The 10,977-nt window shown below is 37.3% G+C and overlaps 3 protein-coding genes across 4 annotated transcripts; all 3 read left to right on the top strand.

Moving 5' to 3' along the window:
• The first annotated feature begins 160 nt into the window (after window positions 1–160).
• LOC103340731 (UPF0481 protein At3g47200-like) lies at window positions 161–1,652 on the top strand. Its single transcript, XM_008244175.3, has one exon. The coding sequence runs from the start codon at window positions 245–247 to the stop codon at window positions 1,523–1,525; it is 1,281 nt and encodes a 426-aa protein (XP_008242397.1). The 5' UTR covers window positions 161–244; the 3' UTR covers window positions 1,526–1,652.
• Window positions 1,653–2,163: 511 nt separating this feature from the next.
• Window positions 2,164–4,802, top strand: LOC103340730 (UPF0481 protein At3g47200-like). 2 transcript variants are annotated; one of them, XM_089042279.1, is made up of 3 exons: window positions 2,164–2,209; window positions 2,299–2,334; window positions 3,267–4,802. In XM_089042279.1, the coding sequence occupies exon 3, from the start codon at window positions 3,287–3,289 to the stop codon at window positions 4,646–4,648; it is 1,362 nt and encodes a 453-aa protein (XP_088898405.1). In that variant the 5' UTR covers window positions 2,164–2,209; window positions 2,299–2,334; window positions 3,267–3,286; the 3' UTR covers window positions 4,649–4,802. The 2 variants fall into 2 exon arrangements, with proteins under 2 accessions (XP_088898405.1, XP_008242396.2); XM_008244174.3 differs by having other exon boundaries at window positions 2,170–2,334.
• Window positions 4,803–8,208: 3,406 nt separating this feature from the next.
• LOC103340728 (UPF0481 protein At3g47200-like) lies at window positions 8,209–10,253 on the top strand. Its single transcript, XM_008244172.3, has 2 exons — window positions 8,209–8,375; window positions 8,676–10,253. The coding sequence occupies exon 2, from the start codon at window positions 8,704–8,706 to the stop codon at window positions 10,066–10,068; it is 1,365 nt and encodes a 454-aa protein (XP_008242394.2). The 5' UTR covers window positions 8,209–8,375; window positions 8,676–8,703; the 3' UTR covers window positions 10,069–10,253.
• The last annotated feature ends 724 nt before the right edge of the window (window positions 10,254–10,977 follow it).

The raw sequence follows: 10,977 nt of genomic DNA, 5'->3' as shown, positions 1-10,977 counted from the left end.
CATTTGGTTGTAACAATTTCCAAGTAGAGGTTCAACGCACATTTTTTTGTTAATATATATATTCATTAATTGCTCCAATCTTTGTATGACATTTGGTTGTAACAATTTCCATTTTCCTCTGTCGAAACCAGATTTTAGCTAACTAGGAGCTAGAATGGAGTTCATGATGGTAGAGAACAACGTTAATGACCTCTACACGGTGCTAATTAGTCATCAGAACTGAGATGTGATTGCAGAAAAAAATATGAGGCGAACCTTGAGTGAAAGCAGGCATGATGTAGAATTAATAGCATCCTCGATTCGAGGAAAGCTTAACCAGCAGCCTCCATTGCCAGCTTGTTGTTGCATCTTTAGAATCCCTAACGTGCTACGCAGGCATAACGAAAAAGCTTTTCTTCCGAATTTAGTTTCAATAGGGCCATTTCACCATGGACAAAGGAACCTGCAAGTCATGGAAGAGATTAAGCTATGGTATATGCATTGCCTCCTTGACCGAAAACCAACATCAGAGACGAGGCTGGAGTACCTTATCGAGCTCATTAGAAGTATAGAACAACAGTGTCGAGATTGCTACGGTGAAAAAATTGATATGAGCAGTGAAAAATTTGTAGAAATGATGGTGGTTGATGGTTGCTTTATTATAGAACTTTTCCGCAAGTATGCAAGAGTGGTGCCTAGTAACAAGGATGATCCAGTGTTCTACACGTTATGGATGCACACTGCGCTTATAAACGACTTGTTTCTACTCGAAAACCAGCTTCCTTGGAGAGTTCTTGAGTGTTTGTTCCACAACACAAGGGAAAACAATGATAAACCAGCAAACTATTCTCTGTTCCAGCTTGCTCTCAACTTCTTTAGGCACTCCACCTTCTCACAGTCTTCACATCTCAATGAAGAAGTGGAAAACAAACATTTACTTGGCATCATAAGAAACTCTTTGCTTGGCTCGTATACACAGTTACAGTTAACGTTCAAAAGTTACTGGGAACCAATTCCATCTGTGTCAGAGCTTCTACAAGCTGGAGTTCAGTTTAAGCTTCGAAACACTGGTGACAACATGCTTGACATAACCTTCGAGAATGGAGTGATGGAAATTCCGCCAGTAAACATTCGAGAGAACGCAGAGTCTCTCTTCAGAAACCTCATCGCATATGAGCAGTGCAATCCAAGCATCTCCATTTCTAACATTACCTCTTATGCTGTGGTGTTGGACAACCTTATTAAGTCTAGCAAAGATGTACACCTTCTCATTCAGAGAGGAATTATAACTACGGTCTTGAGCAAGGAGGACATAGCTCGTTTCTTCACTAGGCTTTACAATGACACCATCCCGGGCTACTTCTCTTATGCAGAACTCACCAAGAATGTGAATGCGTATTATAAAGATCGCTGGCACCGATGGCAGACGATTCTCAGACGTGATTATTTCAACAATCCATGGTCAATCTTGTCATTTGCTGCTGCACTCATGATCCTAGGTTTGACATTCATTCAGACCATATATACCATTCTGACTTACTACTAGGCTTCCAGTATGCAATTGTGTTTTGGCCAATGTCTTTGTAAATTTACTTAATACACTGTCATGGCTTGTCTCTCTGAATTTTTAGCCAATGCTTTGAAAGCTGTTTGTGTATGTTGTATGTTCAATATGAAACCAAGGCTGTATTGCTTACATGTATATAAATATTTATGTATAGCTATAGCAATTCAGAATTTGCAGAGCGCGGTTTACGTTTGTGAAAAACTTGCTATATACTTGATTCAGAAACCTCTAATTACTTGCACTAAATTCACCACAACTTGTGGAAATATCATCATCTACTTGCAATACAACCCTCATCGTAGCATGGTGAATTCTGACAGGTACGTAAATAATCATTCTTTGTCTTAATAGAATCCTCATCTGAAGTTATCATGGTGAAATAATCTAGAAAATTCGACACCGCCGACTTGGCGCTTATTCTTTGCTGTTATTCCAGCCACCGATCTTTAGGCGACATTGCCTCTTCCACCAAGTTACTTATATTCCTGATTCTTATAGAATTTTTTAGATACTTTTATCGCAAAATGAGCATTAGTATTTTCAACATTGGATGCTTAGAAGTCGCTAGCTATAAGAGGGGCCGAGGATCCCTCCTTCCCTTGAGTTTCTTCCCAGCAAAAAGAAAAGAGAGAGTCTGCAATTGAAGAGCAACGCACACCCCAGGTAACAAGCACTTTCCTCTTTACCTTTGTCAATTACCTGCTATACATATATATATATATGTATGTATAATACTATAATGTGTGAATCAGTGGTGTGCGAGGCCTCGATCTCCCTCTAGACAACAGGTAATTGACAAACATAAGCATGTTTTTACTGCTCGCTACTAACGGATACTACAAATATGAAATTTATCTCTAAAAAGAGTTGTGTGAAACAAGTGTTACATGCATGCATGCATAAAGCAGATTACATTTTATTATATTTTCTGCTAAGCATATTAGATTTAGAGGCATTCCATCTTAATATATTGTTCCAATATATATATATATATATATATATCATTTGAATACAAGCAATCGATAAGCGATAGTCTAACTACAAGGGGAAAAGTTTCACACACACACACTACCAAGGTGCCATGGAGGTTCGAACTTAAGACCATTTAGTATGCAAGTTAAGGCCCTTTTCCACTAGGCATTGATGACATATTTGGTTTAAAGAATAAGATTAATTATTGTTTCCCTCTTGTAACAGACACTCAATCTCACTTTACCCTTGAAATTAAAATTTTCTCACTTAACCCTCCATAGAGTCTATCTCAATTTGCCCTGTACCGTCAAGTATGTTTAAAAAACTGTCAAAATTGATAATGTGGCATGAAAGGGATCCATTATTTTGTTAAAAAGTCTGCCACGTACATACCAAGAGTAAAAAAACAAAAATGAATATTACTTTAAAATAAAAAATAACAACATAACAACTTATGATGACACCCAAACCACCTTCTCTGTTCTCTTTAAAAAATGATTACTTCAAATTTTATAATAGCTAAAAATACTAAAATGTTCATGTCAGGTCAGCACACTTAAGGGTTTTGTGGATGAAGATGGTAAAGTGAGAAAAATTTAAGCAATTTTTGAGATTGTGGAGTTAAGTGAGAACATTTCAGTTCCATATGGGTTAAAGTGAGACCGAATGTCCGTTACAAGGGGAAGACATTAATTAAGCCTATAGATAGAATAACCATTTTTCTTCTATTAAAAACATATATTACCAGATTGGAGTAAGGTGTTCCAGATGGCAGGCAGCAATGTTAGTGACCACTCCGTGATGCAAATTAGGGATGAGGACAGAAGAGATGATGTGATTGCAGAAAATAATGGGAATATGGCAATCTTGAGTGAAAATAGAAATGCTGTGGAATTAATAGTGTCCTCAATTCGAGGAAGGATTCAGCAGCAGCCTCCACGTCCTGCTTGTAGTTGCATATTTAGAATCCCTAATGTACTACGCAGGCATAATGAAAAAGCCTTTGTTCCAGATTTAATTTCAATAGGGCCATTTCACCACGGAGAAAAGGACCTGCAAGTCATGGAAGAGATTAAGCTATGGTATTTGCATTGCCTCCTTGGTCGAAATCCAACTTCAGAGACCAGTTTGGAGTACTTGGTCGATGCCATTAGAAGTATGGAGCAACACTGTCGAGATTGTTATGAAGAAAGAATTGATATGAGTAGTGAAAAATTTGTGGAAATGATGGTGGTTGACGGTTGCTTTATCATTGAAGTCTTCCGCAAGTATGCAAAAGAGGTGCCCAGAAACGAGGATGATCCTCTGTTCTATACGGCATGGATGATGTTGGCACTTAGAAAAGACTTGTTTCTACTTGAAAACCAGCTTCCTTGGAAAGTCGTTGACTGTTTATTCCACCACACAAAGGAAAAAGATAAACCAGAATCCAAAGCTCTACTCCTGCTTGCTGTGGAATTCTTTGAGGGGCCTGCATTCGCCCAGGTTACACACACCGACAGACCATTGGAAACTAAGCATTTACTTGATGTCATAAGAAACTCTTTACTTGCCTTGTACCCGCAAGCAGAAACTCATAGTTATTGGGAACCGATTCCTTCTGTCACAGAACTTCTACAAGCTGGTGTCGAATTTAAAGTTAGAAGCGATACTTGGGACAACATGCTCGACATAACCTTCAAAAATGGAGTTATGGAAATCCCACCAATAGAGATCGAATACAATGCAGAGTCTCTCTTCAGAAACCTCATCGCCTATGAACAGTGTGATCCAAGCATCATAACTTGTAGCATTACCTCGTACGCTGTCATCTTGGATAGCCTTATTAACACTAGCAAAGATGCGGACTTTCTCATTCAGAAAGAAATCATAGTTACAAAATTGAGCAAGGAGGACATAGCCTGTCTCTTCAATAAGCTTTACAGTCACACTATAGTTGGCTATTTCTGTTACGCGGAACTCACCAAGAATGTGAATGCATATTATCAGGACCGCTGGCACAGATGGCAAACAATTCTCAGACGTGATTATTTCAGCAATCCATGGTCAATCTTTTCGCTTGCTGCCGCACTCTTGATCCTAGGTTTTACCTTCTTGCAAACCTTGTATTCCCTTCTGACTTACTACTAGTCAGGCAAGATTATTTGCACTTTTGTCAATGTCATTGTAATGTTCCTAGACACATGATCATGTCCTGTGTGAATTGGAATTGTTGTTTTAGTCTCTTATGTAGAACCTCTTGTCTTTATTTGTTGTATGTTGAAAATAAAACCAACTTTGTACTTGTTCGCATTTATATAAAATTTATGTAGCTAGCAATGGAAATTTGCAGTGATAACAGAAGAAGAACTGATGAAAATAGAGAATAAGAGACGTGCTAATGATTATAGCCGAGCGGCTATACTCGGTTTTTTAAAAAAAAATTAGTATAGCCGTGCGGCTATATAGCCGTTTTTTCCAAATTTTTTTTTTAAACGTATAGCCGTTCGGCTTTACGCGGCTCATTTTAAATATCTTTTATAAATAAATAGTATATAAAGAACTTCTCTAGAAGTTAGGTTTCAGTTTCAGTTCGGCTTCAAAACACCAATTATAACTGTTACATTTTAGAGAGATAGGTCATTGCACTACTAGCAACATATATTGTTTTTAACTTAACTACCTATTTTGTCAAGTTTTCTATGTGGCATTTTATTTTTCAACAACAACATGCTCGACATAACCAGAATGGAGTGATGGAATTCCGCCAGTAAACATTCGAGAGAACGGAGAGCCTCTCTTCAGAAACTTCATAGCGTACGATCAATGCATCCAAGCATCTCGATTTCTTACGGTACCTCTTATGCTGTGGTTTGGACAACCTTATTAACTCTAGCAAAGATGAAGACTTTCTCATTCAGAGAGGAATTATAATTACCGTGTTGAGCGAGGACATAGCCCGTTTCTTCACCAGGCTTTACAATGACACCATCCCGCGCGATCTCTCCTACGCGGAGCTCACCAGAATGTGAATGCATATTATAAGGATTGCTGGCACCGGTGGCAGACCTTCATTTTGCTGCTGCACTCTTGATCCTAGGTTTGACCTTCATTTAGACCATATATGCCATTCTGGCGTATTACTAGGCTTCCAGTATGCAGCTGTGCTTTTGCCGTCTTTGTAAAGATAATTACTAATTAATACATTGTCGTGTCTGTGCGTTTGAGTTGGAATTGTGGTTTGGCTCATGGTGTGAAAGCTGTTTGTATATGTTGTATGTTCAATTATAAACCAAGGCAGCAATTGCTTAGGTGTATACAAAATTTTTGTATAGCTATTAGCTATAGAAATGAGAATTTGCAGGGCGGTTTAAGTTTGTGGAAAACTTGTTCATGATTGATTAAGAAACCTCTAATTACTTGCACTAAGTTCATTTCTGGTTACAATTTTAATTCAAAGCATGAAATCCGTCATTAATCTCACCACAGCTTGTGGAAAAACACTACTTGCAATATAACCCTCATCTTATCTTACCACGGTGAATTCTGATAGGTACGTAAGTTTCTAATTCTTAGCTAATGTGTGGTGAATTCCAAAATTCATGTGTGAGGCTATAGATGGCATGGGGGTTGAAATTTATTGATACAAATCTTACAGTTGCTTTGGTGTGATTTTATCCATTTTCCCAGTTAGCCGGAGCTGTTTTGGACATCAGGAAGGCTAGGCATGCAGGTCAAGGCGGCCAGCCAGTTCTAACTCGGTTCCTTTATTCCAGTCAGGATACGGATGCGTTCCAGTAAACTTCCGACTCTTATACAACTTGTTATGTAACGGACAAGCATCCCAACTACCAATTGTAAGATCAGGTAATGACCCTTCAAGTTGGCTATAAGAGAGAGAAAGATATGCCGGAGAGCTCATGTGTCCAAAAATATCAGGAATTGAACAGGCTAGAAGGTTCCAAGAGAGGTCAAGATCAACAAGGCTGGTATTATAGTTGGACAACCATAGAAATATTGAAGAAGTACTCAAATGGTTGGAATAAAGGTTAACGATAGCAAGAGATTTAGAAGAGTTAATGTAAGAAAGAGTGGAAAGAATTGCAGAAGGAAGATCACACTCCTCTAGTGACAAGGTTGTTAGTTCAGGAAGCTTATCAAATGGTTGGAATAGTACGCATGTAGTTGAAGCCCTGTGTAAGCTAAAACAGAGCAAAATGTTCTCATACAAGACAAAACCATAAAAGCAGAGTAAAATATCACATGTCAAAATTAATGTAAAATTAATGCTGTGGAATTCACATAAGAACATGCATTTTCATTTTCAATTTTGTGTGTGGTTCTGCATAGAAACTTCATTGAATTGGGAAATTAATTTGTTTTCTCTGTTTCATTTCATAAAAACATTTTGTGAAAATGATTTCTAAATACGTTATTGGACGAGCACCGTATTTCGATAATTTCTATTCTTATATTGGAGAAATTTTTTGAGAGTAATTGAACCCAACTTTTTCAATGATGCATTAATGGCAGCAAATTCTTGACAAATGAGTTTCAAATTATTAGATAGTACCTACTCGAATTTTGCCCCAAAATTTCTTATTTTCTTCCCCCGCAACTATTGACTTAGACTTGAGATGGTGATTTGCCTTCCAACATGCACCAAACTATTTAAGAATGACTTGATTGGTATTTAAGAATGCAAGTCTTGACTCTACTTGACTTGAGATGGTGATTCTACTTCATCTCAAGCCAATTTTGTGCATAAATAATTTGTGAGAATAAACTTATACAAAAAACATTATCAAACCACTTCACTTATCTAGTTGGTAAGGTTAATTTAATGTAACATTTATAGCCTCTACCACTTTTTTTCAATTGACAATACAATTAAGTATCGTCAATACTGCATTGTAATTGAAAATTCCATTATTAAGGAAAAAATGCCCCATTAACCAAAACTTTCCGCGGTGACTTCTATATTTCTTAAGCAAATTTACATGGTGATATAATTTTCATGGCTCTGTTTCATAACTTTTTTCCTTCTTGCCCAATTGCTAGTGTAAGTATTAGCTTGACTTTGAAAACTTGGACTGTTTAATTCCACAAAAAGCACATCTTTGATCATTCTGGTTTCTTAAAGACAATGTGTGTCTTTGTCAAACTTTTACCAAAAGTAGATTTTTCACAAGTGAATTATCTTTATGAGTGAACGATACGACTGAGAGTATGAGATATTGCAAAAGATGAGCATGTATTAATTTTGGCATTTCCTTTCAACTTGAGATGGGATCCTTTCCTTTCAAATCCTTCTCCATCATCCTTGTAACGTGTTTGAGATATTCACACTCAGGCAGGAGACCAAATAGAGCCATATACTTATACAAGACATATATGACATGAAAAAGACCACGAATCATCTACCCCGATTAGACACTAAAAGTTAGACACTAATTTCCACAATGCAATGGTGGGTATTGACTTGACTTAAGTAATTGAATAAATTTGGAATTCTAGAATATTTTGGATCACACTATATTGATTGACTTGATAGATGAAAGCAAGATTCATGCTGAAGAGTATCCAAATCAAATGACTTTTTCTTTTTTAATTATTTCTTGGGAATGCATATCGTAATTCAATTCATTTTCACATTAGCTGGTCATATGATATATACTCATATTTAAAGACTTAGACTAGTCCTAGTAAACAGGAATGCATATTGTAATTCAATTCATTTTCACATTATTGCAGTAAGGATGCCTAGAAGAAGAAGTCGCTATAAGAAGAGGGCTGACGAATCCCTCGTTCCTCAAGTTTCTTCCAAGCAAAAGAGAGAGCCTGCAATTGGAGAGCTGCATCAAATTCAATCCTCCTGGTAAGTGTCTCCTACAAACCCTGCACAAATTTTACAACGCAGCGGTGACATAAGCATGATTTTACTTACTGGTAACGTATATACTACAAACATGAAATTTATCTCTAAATAACAATCCCTCAGAGTTGTGTGAAACAAGTGTTACAGGCATGCATAAAGCAGACTAGATTTTATTTTCGATATTTTCTGCTAAGCAGATTAGATTTAGAGGTATTCCATCTAAACATATTGTTCCAATATTTGTACTTTTATTGACATATTTGGTTGAAACAATATCCATTTCTCTTCTATTAAAAACAGATTAACTGATAGGAGTTAAGAGTTCAAGATGGCATACAAGTACAACAATGTCAGTGACCACTCCGTGTTGCAAATTAAGGATGAGGACAAAGATGATGTGATTGCAGAAAATGATGGGAATATGGCAACCTTGACTAAAGATAGAAATTATGTGGAATTAATAGTATCCTCGATTCGAGGAAAGCTTCTCCAGGATCCTCCATCAACAGCTAGAAGTTGCATATTTAGAATCCCTAACGTGTTGCGCAGGCATAACGAAAAAGCTTTTGTTCCAAATTTGGTTTCAATAGGGCCATTTCAACATGGAAAAAAGAACCTGAAAGTGATGCAAGAGATTAAGCTGTGGTATTTGCATTGCCTCCTTGATCGAAAGCCAACTTCAGAGACCAGTTTGGAGTACTTGGTAGAAACCATTAAAAGTATGGAGCAAGACTGTCGTGATTGTTATGGCGAAAAAATTCATATGAGTAGTCAAAAATTTGTGGAAATGATGGTGGTTGATGGTTGCTTTATCGTGGAGCTCTTCCGCAAGTATGCAAAAGAGGTGCCCAGAAACGAGGATGATCCTGTGTTTAATACGTCATGGATGACGTCGGTATTTAGAAAAGACTTGTCTCTACTTGAAAACCAGCTTCCTTGGAAAGTCGTTGACTGTTTATTCCACCACACAAAGGAAAAAGATGAACCAAAATCCAAAGCTCTACTCCTGCTTGCTCTGGAATTCTTTGAGGTGTCTGCATTCGGCCAGGATCCACAGGCTGACAGACCATTGGAAACTAAGCATTTACTTGATGGCATAAGAAACTCTTTACTTGCCTCGTCCCCGCAAGCAGAAACTCATGATTATTGGGAACCGATTCCTTCTGTCACAGAACTTCTACAAGCTGGTGTCGAATTTAAACGTAGAAGTGATACTTGGGACAACATGCTCGACATAACCTTCGAAAATGGAGTTATGGAAATCCCACCAATAGATATTGGAGAAAATGCAGAGTCTCTCTTCAGAAACCTCATCGCCTATGAACAGTCGGATCCAAGCATCACAGATTGTAACATTACCTCTTACGCTGTCATATTGGATAACCTTATTAACACTAGCACAGATGCGGACTTTCTCATTCAGAAAAAAATTATACTTACACAATTGAGCAAGGAGGACATAGCCTGTCTCTTCAATAGGCTTTACAGTGACACTGTAGTTGGCTATTTCTGTTACGAGAATCTCACCAAGAATGTGAATGCATATTATCAGGGTCGCTGGCACAGATGGCAAACAATTCTCAGACGTGATTATTTCAGCAATCCATGGTCAATCTTTTCGCTTGCTGCCGCGCTCTTGATCCTAGGTTTTACCTTCTTGCAAACCTTGTATTCCCTTCTGACTTACTACTAGTCAGGCAAGATTATTTGCACTTTCGTCAATGTCATTGTAATATTCCTAGACACATGATCATGTCCTGTGTGAATTGGAATTGTTGTCTTAGTCTCTGCTGATTTCATTTGTTGTATGTTCAAAATAAAACCAATGTTGTACTTGTTCGCATTTATATGAAATTTGTGTGGCTAGCAATGAGAATTCGCAAAAGCCTCTAATTACTTGCACTAAATTCATCTCTGGCTGCAGACTGCAGTTTTACTGCAAAGTATGAAATTTATCATCGGTTTCACCAAAATTTGTGGAAATCTCTTCATCTACTTATAACATCAAACCAGACTCATTTGATGTTGAAGCTTTATTATCCAGCAGAATAGATAGCTCCCACGCTATGTCTTCATCTACATGAAAGAATTCTGACGTTTTGATACAACTCGTTAGGTAACGGATGGCAACACCACCAATTGTTAACCCAAAAGAAATTTGTAATTTAACCTCATATCATATTATATATTCTTCTTAACTTATTATAGTCTTCTTAAGACAGCTCTGCTTTCAGTTTTTAGACAGCTCAAGTGATCTGATTAACTTATTATACTCTTCTTAAGACAGCTCTGCTTTCAGTTTTTTAATATCAACTATCGTTTGCATGTGATTCACATTTTCACATTATTGCAGTAGCTGATCATGGCGTTCGCAACAATTAACTATTGGCACCAGCATACATCGTGCAAAATTAAAAAAGAAAAGATAGTTGATTAATTAATAGTTATTATGTGGCCAAGTTTATCAGCGGTTCTGTATATCCAGGGTCTTGACAGTCCATGGATCTGCTGATGAGGCCATCCCTGTTGAAGACGCATTCGAGTTTGCTAAGATAATACCTAACCACAAGTTACTTGTTATAGAAGGAGCTGATCATTGTTT

The sequence above is a fragment of the Prunus mume genome, linkage group LG8 (genome assembly GCF_029339155.1).
Source record: "Prunus mume cultivar Tortuosa linkage group LG8, ASM2933915v1, whole genome shotgun sequence".
Lineage (NCBI taxonomy): Eukaryota > Viridiplantae > Streptophyta > Magnoliopsida > Rosales > Rosaceae > Prunus > Prunus mume.
The sequence above is the reverse complement of the archived record's forward strand: the minus strand, read 5'-3'. Positions and strand labels throughout refer to the sequence as shown.